At 43.3% G+C, this 8,151-nt stretch overlaps 2 protein-coding genes across 2 annotated transcripts; one reads left to right on the top strand and one right to left on the bottom strand.

The window, feature by feature from the left end:
* The first annotated feature begins 854 nt into the window (after positions 1 to 854).
* On the top strand, positions 855 to 5,061 carry LOC134436819 (uncharacterized). Its single transcript, XM_063186169.1, has 5 exons — positions 855 to 1,439; positions 2,270 to 2,834; positions 3,002 to 3,344; positions 3,392 to 3,468; positions 3,847 to 5,061. Exons 1-5 carry the CDS (start codon positions 1,035 to 1,037, stop codon positions 4,791 to 4,793), a joined length of 2,337 nt encoding a protein of 778 aa, XP_063042239.1. The 5' UTR covers positions 855 to 1,034; the 3' UTR covers positions 4,794 to 5,061.
* Positions 5,062 to 5,184: 123 nt separating this feature from the next.
* Positions 5,185 to 7,880, bottom strand: LOC134435755 (putative ATP-dependent DNA helicase Q1). Its single transcript, XM_063184795.1, has 3 exons — positions 7,208 to 7,880; positions 6,881 to 6,960; positions 5,185 to 6,559 (listed from the first exon to the last, which is right to left on the bottom strand). The coding sequence occupies exons 1-3, from the start codon at positions 7,675 to 7,677 to the stop codon at positions 5,352 to 5,354; spliced, it is 1,758 nt and encodes a 585-aa protein (XP_063040865.1). The 5' UTR covers positions 7,678 to 7,880; the 3' UTR covers positions 5,185 to 5,351.
* Positions 7,881 to 8,151: the final 271 nt, after the last annotated feature.

The raw sequence follows: 8,151 nt of genomic DNA, 5'->3' as shown, positions 1-8,151 counted from the left end.
TATGTGTGTGTGTGTGTGTGCGTGTGTGCGTGCATGTGTGCGTATGTGCGTGCGTGCGTGCGTGCGTGTGTGTGTGTGTGTGTGCATGCGTGCCTGTGTACAGAATGAGCAGAAGGATCTATGCAGTGGGAGCCGGAAGGCTGAGTTGCTCATTATGTCTGACGGAGCGTCCTGTGTTTCCGTATGCTCTCCAATCTCCCACTGCCATCACCTGCCACACAACATTAGCCTCTCTACTACACTGTAAGAAGTTTACCCGCTGCCTCGGAAAAGCTATGCTATGAATATGCTTCGTTAATGTGTAGGCTGAATACTGCCATGCTATGATATATTGTTATTTTCTTTAAAGGGACAATGTGCAGGCAATGGTCAAAAAAGGTACTGCAACTATGCTGCCCATTGAAACTGGGCTGCCTATTGCCAAATTTGATCTTTATATGAAAGTTTACTAAGTAATAAACAAATATTTCCTAGTATGATCCAAGTAGAGTCATTTTTGCAGCTAAAAATGGCTATTTTTGGAAATTCAAAATGGCGGCCCATGGAGAAGATCCCCATTTTCATGTATGAAAAGTGCAATTTTTCCAGTAACAATGAATACTTAGAATTTGATGGTGGTGGTAAGTATTCATGAAAAGGTAACATTAGTGAATGGGCAGCATGAATTTTGGAAATAAACAACTAAATATCTCACACAGTGTCCCTTTAAGAGTGGTGATGTTGGGGTGGGAATGGGAAAGATTCAGAGTGTATTGTATGTGTGAAAGTGTTGTCTTGTTGCCTGGTTAACACCAGACCTAATCACAAGTGAGATTAGGTCTGGCGAGTCACTATTCTAAATTCCGTAGGGGGGTGTGGTTTACGATTGTCGGCGGCCAATCATGTCAGTTGTGCCCTGTGACGTGGTTAGAGTGACGAGGAAGACGAGGAAAGAAGAAGATGACAGCACAACAGATGGTATCCAAGGAGACGACGCTATCATTTCCCCCCCAACGAAAAATGAAAACCAAAAACAACATGATTAGGCCTACACAATGGCACCAAACGATTTCTGCCGTTTATGTAAAATAAATCTGAGAGAAGCTGGACCCAATGCCTTTAGACATTCTTCCGACATATTTAAAAAAACAACGAGCATATCGGAAAGGTTAGCGTTGTTAGGTGTGCTTGTCCTCCCTGATGTCACACAGTCAGCCAGATGCTGTCAGCGTTGCTCGTTGGTCCTTACAAGACTTGAAAAAGACTTGCCAATATTCAGACAATGGGAGCAGGACTTCCGAGACAGCGGCACTTCCAAACGGCAACGTGAGTCCACGCCTACAAAGACTCTGAGGGATTTTAAGAAGACCTGTCCAAATCCACCGAGTCCACAGGCTAGATTGTCGGGGGGAACAACCGAGGTGTCCGGTGCCAGCTTGACCGCTCAAACAATAACACAGGTATTGCTTTATCTGTCTTTTTGTATTAAACACTATGCATGCTAAGTAACTAAATGTCGGCGAGTAGGCTATACGCGTGCAATACCTAAGCTGCCTAGCTAGCAGGTCTGACTTAGGTTGCCATTTGCAAAATGTTTGGCCTGGAACATGCTATTTTGTTATTATTTTGCTATTTCGTTCTTGACAATAGATCATTGATGAGACACTACAATAGTAATATGTACAACTTGTTGGATTCATGGACAGGACAACTTGTCTTTATTCCGGACACAACACATATTGATACAGTATAATCGTACGAGAAGCTACCTCTGTAGCAGGTCTGACTTTGGTTGCCATTTGAGAAATTGTAGTGGCCTACTAATGTAATAGTGAACATGCTTTTTGTTATTTCTCTTCGTTCTTGACAATAGAACATTTATGAGACACATTGCAATAGTAATGTGTACAACTTGTGGGATTCACGGACGGGACAACTTATCTTTGTTCCGGACACAACACACACATCTGCTTGATACAGACAGTGGAGCTAACTGATTGCAAGTGTCAAAACATCCTATGGCAAGCGCATATGATTCATAGTAACACTACAACAGTAACACAGTTGCGCACATTACGCCTGGCCTACACAACAGGTTCCGGACACAACACACACATCTGCTTGATACAGACAGTGGAGCTATAATATGAATAGAATAGAATATGGTAAGGATAACATTTACAACTGATAAATTTGAAACTTTAATAGTTGGTAACCCCCATGAATGCAAACCTTGGCCTTAGCGTGGCTGCAATGGGTATATTGACATGAAGTGTTTGCTTTCTTTCAGGTAACAATCAAATATCCTTCACAAACAGTGACAAGGGTTTGCGATCCTGAAGAAGATCCCATCGTGAAATTCATAGCACTGAAGAAATGGAAAGAGGCTGGCAAGTACATCATGAAACACAAACACCTGCAGGATGAGGTCAAAGATGGGGTCAAGAGGCTGCTTCTTCAAGAATGTGACATGCTGTGCGCACCCAAGAACGATTTCATGTTGTGGAAGTGTTCACCGGCCGACCTGAAGTCATTCTCGTTCCACCATCTTATAGATGACCTCCATCGCCTTGCCCCCTTTTTGCTTTCAATTTTCACCTGCATCAGCAATGGAAACAACTTTGCAGGCTGCTCTGCTGCAGCCATTGCTTTAAGAGGCAGAAAGCCCCAAATGGCAGCGTTCTCATATTGGATAAACACCATTCTCCAGTATGGTGGAGCCAAGAAGTCTGTCTTTAATCGACTCAGCCAGTTATCCATTACCACGTGTCACCGAACAGCAACTGTAAAACAACATCAATTGGCGCATGGCTGTGGGGCAGACTTCTTAGAATTTCAACGTGGCATGCAAACAGGTGAGTAACAAAAGTATCCCACATGACACAGTTATTCTTAAATTATTATTATTTAAGTAAATATGTTAAGAACAGATAAATAATGTATTCATCCCAATAGACTAAAATGTTGATGTGGACTGTAAGTACGTTGGTCTAATTTTCTTTTCCATAAATGTGTAACACAGACAAAAACTCTCCAGCTCCCATATGTGAGGACAGCCATGAGACCTGCCCGTCACCATATTCCATTATTATGGATAATCTGGATTTTTTCATCCACACGCGGAACCAATCCATCAGCCGCAGCAACCAGAGCATACACTGGATAAACCACATTGCAGTGAAAGACCGGATATCTACAGACATCTCCAACATCAAACCAACAGTTAACATTGAGCAATACAACCTCTGTCTATCACTGCCATCGAGGAGCACACAGGTTTTCCTGCGCCGTGAATTAACTGTCCTTGCCACTAGAATGCTAGCCAAGCATATGCCAGTGTTTGAAAGCTTTCAAGACACCGTTGTGCACCATATTCCTCATGAATACTCCAGTGAAATGTCAACGCTTACAGGGACTTCGTGATCAAGGACACGACTGCCTTGTTCCTGGCTGCTGTGATGGAACATCTTGGTCTCCAACACGTCACAGGTAAACTATTTATTAACTAGAGATGCAATCAGACAGTGCAGACCTCCATCAATCACTGAATGACTTGTCCTTTTTGTTTTTCCAACCACTCCACGAAATGTTATCACAATCTGTTCAGAACTTTTGTGACTTACCCTGTTGACAAAAAGACAGACAGACAGACAAACCAATGTGACGGAAAACATAACCTCCTTGGCGGAGGTAATAATAACAAATAAGGCTGAATATTATGTCATACAAAGTGTCACCTGTGATGTGATTTTATTGCTACCGCCTCAGTCTCTGATTTAATACCAAAGCTGTCTAAATACATGTCTGCAGTGGGTTGTCATACTCCCTCCAGTAACTGTCTCTCTTTTTTTTTTTGTCCTATTTCAGACTGCCCAGAGTCCCTCATACCACAACACATCAAGGAGGCCTCTCCAGAAGACAGAAGGACCTGGCTGGACTACCTGGTTGTTGAGGTCGTGGACAAATATGTCTTGCTCCCTGACATCGAAGAGGTTGCAGAGGCTGCCAGTAAAGAACTGTCTGCTACATCCATTCAGAAGAATGAATTCCCATGTCGGATGGAGGGTTGCTCGAGAATGTTCACATACCCCAAAAGTCGACAATCCCACGAGCTAAAGATGCACAACCTGACCATGCCAACAGATGCTACGCCAACCAGCCACACAGACATTGACCACCGGTTTGAACACAGCACTGCCAGACTGGGTTTTGGCTTCATTCTGCTGGACTTCTTGGATGCAGTGAAGGAAGGGGACGGCGAAAGACTGATGCGTCTGTACAGAATTGCCCTGTTATTTTACAAGGCATATGGACACACCAACTATGCGTACAGCACATTTCTACTTACTGTGCAATTGAATGCCACCTTCTCTCCACAAGTTGCACACAGTGTAAAGTGGAACAGGTTTTGGAACAACAGAGGAGGCATGGGCAGGAACATACCACTCGATCTGCATCTGGAACACCTCAATGGGTTCCTGAAGTCATTCCTGAAGGGACTGGGACCTAACTTGAACGAGGTGTCAGCTGCAAGGATCAGCAGATCCATTGGTGTGTACAAACAGATGATGGAGAACACCGATTCGGAGCTGGGCATATCTAGGCCAAGTGGTTCCCACCACATTGATATGACGAATGACATTCTCACCTTGGTGGAGACCATGCAAGAGACAAACCCCTTCAAAGAAACGCCAGGTCGAGCATATGCTGCCTTCCCTGGCTTCCGCAGGCAGATTTTGACAAAGCTTTGTCACAAAGCACTTTGGAAGTGGATGAGAGACAAAGTGAATGATTGGCGGGGTGCCCCATTGTAGACATTGGCAACGTGCCAGCGTTTGTAACTTTGTAACTGATTTTTTTTTTCCCTGATGAAAATTTGAATTACTGGTCACCTTCTTGCACTGCCATCTGTTGTCTGTATACTTGCACCAGCATTCTATCACTTGTGTACTTCAAGTTTGCATAGTCCTTGTAGCATTGTAGTGTTTTATTATTTATATCATTTTATAAATGTATAGTATTACTGTTACGTTATGTATAGAGAGCCCTACAGTAAAATTCCATTGACAATAAAATGTCTTCTTTTTTTCTCCCCCATAACAATTTGTAACAAATAACACATTTAAAAAAAAAAGGGAATTGTTTTGTGTTTAATGAAATTAAGGGACACAACCACATGTTTGAAAGTTCTTGACATTTATTTACATTGGTACATGGTGATGATTTTTGCAGTTATTTACAATTGTGCTGTAATTTTCAAGGGCTCAATTTCCTACAGCGGTTAATCACAACGAAACACATTTTCAATTTCTATATATTCACATTTTTGCAGTTATTTACAATTGTGCTGAAATTTTAAAAGGCTCAGTTTCTTAGAGTTCCATCATGAACAGACCTGACTCGATGGTGCCAACTGAGCCTTTGGGGTCATCGAGATCACCATCATCATCATCATCAAAGTACCCAGTGAAGTGTAGATCTGGTGGTGTATATTTTTCTTCAGGCAACACTGGGAACTCACACAAATCAAAATCTAGAAAGACCTCATGAACAATTTCTAAGATTTTCTGGCCATGTACAGTGTCGAACACCGGTAGGCTGTTCATGACATAGGCCAAATCAAAAATGATAGGAAGGCATTCCAGAACTGAATCGATCAGAACATTGCTAAATCCTGTGCAGAATGCAACATTTGTGTACAAGTGCTCATCAGCTGGGATCAGACTGATCCTGTACTTGTGCAAAAGCTCGCTAACCTCTCCCTGCTGTTGCAGTGTGACTTCTCTGCGTTTTATTGGTGGTGGAATTTGTTTTGCCATTTCAAAGCTTGGTTGTGGAACAGAGCAACCGTCTGAACTGCAATTGCACACAGTGTGGCAGTAGGTGCAGCAGGAATGTGCAGGCTCAACGCTACAGACCTCTTTCTCGAATCGGGAATACAGTGCTTTCCTAAAACACCCTTTAAGGCTTTCCTCTAGGACTGCCTTCACTTCCTTGTCTGTGTTTGCTAACTGTTTGTTGCTGTACAAAATTGCATTTGCAGGAGAGCCATCTCTGCCAGCTCTTCCGATCTGCTGAAGAGTGGCCTCTGGGTCATCTGGTAGCCCATACATGATTACATGTGACACATTGGGGAAGTTCAGGCCAACTCCTAGGGCTGTAGTTGCCACAGTGACCCTGCAGGTGCCTTCTCCACTAAATGAGGATAGTACCCTGCTTTTGTTTTCGGGCAGAGTATAACTGTGGTACATCCCAATTAAAAGGTTTTCACCTACTTTTTCACCCACCCAAGCACTATCCCCAAGTTCAGCCTTGAGGTAGAGATACACTCTGGTCACAGTGTTGATCGTCCTGCAGTATATGATCACCGGTGACATCTCCAGCCCTCTGTGTTTCAGGTTGTTGATAAGCCAGTCAAAGCAGTCCAGGGAATCCGTTTTAAGTCTTCTCACAGAAAGCCTGATGTTGGGCCGGTTGGGGCTAGCAATGATGTTGCTGCAGTTCTGGAAATGTAGTTGTTTCCTCACAACTTCCCTTGACTCCAGATCAGCAGATGCAGTCAATGCCAGTACTGGTGTTTCTAAAACAAAAATAAACACAATGACTCAAAGAATAACTACATGGAAGTCATTTGGAGTAGGCCTAGTCATAGCACTGCATTGGCCTACCATTTTATCTGAACACGTAAGCTTAACATGACATAGCCTACACATAGGCTGCATTATGTTGGTAGCCTACTTTGGAAATAACTATATCAGAATGAGAAAATGACATATTGTTGCAAATTATTTTCTTTTTTTTGTCACGTCAGACTATGAGGTGGTTGATGTAATAAAAGCAAAGCAACCTATGGTTTCCCATCCCCCACTTAAAACAGCAATATGCACATGCCATAACCTACCTGGTTTGACGATTGCACGAAGTTCCCCCAACCTCGCAAAGCTTGCCCTAAAGGGCGTCCGTCCTTTCGCAGCCTTCCCCCTGTTTATAAAAACACACGTAAAGCGTGGGCATGTGTAATTTATTTGTCATGTAGAAAATTGCTCAACCTTTATGCGTTTATTAACGTAGGTTTTCAAAACTTATTGAAGTTGAACACCCCCAGCTGAAATACCACCTAAGTTTAATAGGTAGCCTACTGTAAAAACCTACAAGCTGCAGGGCGCTATCACAACCAGTAGACACCTGAATCGGCACAATACATAACGTAATATGAGCAAACATTTACCATTTATAGATCAGGTGCACTTCGTCCACGACGATGCCAACCAGGTTGGCCCAGTAAACACTGGTAGATAGCATATCTTGCCACTTCGGACTTAGCCAAGCCTCGGGACTGCCAAAGAGAAGCTGGTACCGGCAGCTCTTGATGGTTCTTTCCAGCTCCGGACCGAGCTGTGCAGCAGATATCCCGAGAGATGTTGCCTCCTTAACCTGGTCATCCATCAAAGCAGTCAGTGGGGATACTACTGCTACCACTGGTCTTGGGCTGAACCCCATCTGTTGAGCGACTAAAGGGGCCAGCTGATAGATTAAACTTTTCCCGAAACCGGTCGGAAGAAGGGCTAATGCGTCTGTCCTCATATCAACAAAATATTGCAAGGCCAAGCGCTGTTCTGCCTTTAAAACAAAGCTACGACCCAAACTGTCCAACACAGTACCAACAGCTTCGTCAAAACTTTTGTTAAGCGTCGCCATGATTTTTGATCAGCTGGTGGTGGTAACCAGGCAATCCCAAACAAACTAGATACAAGCGTCCGTTGGTTGAAAAGCATGCGTCACTGTCTTTAAACCCCGCCCCGCTCTCTGATTGGACAGAGAAATGTACCACGAACTTGTACATTATGCGTCATCCTCGCCATACTGTCTTTCAGATCGAAACGATTGTGTAGAACGTAAGGCAGTATGGGTGTTCCCAGGCTAGGTGTCTTGTTCAGTGTTCTGTAATTGTACTGTACTGTTTGTCCTGGGGACCCACTCGAAAACGAGATGTCTTATCTCAAGGGGCTATCCCCCTAAGCAAATCAATTGAAATTGAAATTGATTTCCAAGTTAATTTAAATCCTTATTGTAAGTTGTGTGAAGCTTTGTGTTCAAACAACACACACAAAAGATGTAAATTAACTTGGAATTCTGAGGCAGCCTGTAAACTTTCAAGTGAATCAATTAATT

Source organism: Engraulis encrasicolus, chromosome 20, assembly GCF_034702125.1.
Source record: "Engraulis encrasicolus isolate BLACKSEA-1 chromosome 20, IST_EnEncr_1.0, whole genome shotgun sequence".
Classification (NCBI taxonomy): domain Eukaryota; kingdom Metazoa; phylum Chordata; class Actinopteri; order Clupeiformes; family Engraulidae; genus Engraulis; species Engraulis encrasicolus.
Note: the sequence above shows the minus strand (reverse complement) of the source record. Positions and strands in the feature narration are given on the sequence as shown.

Excerpts from the sequence above, each read along its gene's own strand:
- LOC134436819 (XM_063186169.1), top strand. The coding sequence starts at position 1,035 with ATGGCACCAAACGATTTCTGCCGTTTATGTAAAATAAATCTGAGAGAA. Across the intron at positions 3,345-3,391 it reads AGCTTTCAAGACACCGTTGT|GGACTTCGTGATCAAGGACA; the intron begins GCACCATATTCC and ends CAACGCTTACAG. Across the intron at positions 3,469-3,846 it reads TGGTCTCCAACACGTCACAG|ACTGCCCAGAGTCCCTCATA; the intron begins GTAAACTATTTA and ends GTCCTATTTCAG.
- LOC134435755 (XM_063184795.1), bottom strand. The coding sequence starts at position 7,677 with ATGGCGACGCTTAACAAAAGTTTTGACGAAGCTGTTGGTACTGTGTTG. Across the intron at positions 6,961-7,207 it reads GTGCACCTGATCTATAAATG|GGGGAAGGCTGCGAAAGGAC; the intron begins GTAAATGTTTGC and ends TTTTATAAACAG. Across the intron at positions 6,560-6,880 it reads TCGTGCAATCGTCAAACCAG|AAACACCAGTACTGGCATTG; the intron begins GTAGGTTATGGC and ends TTTTTGTTTTAG.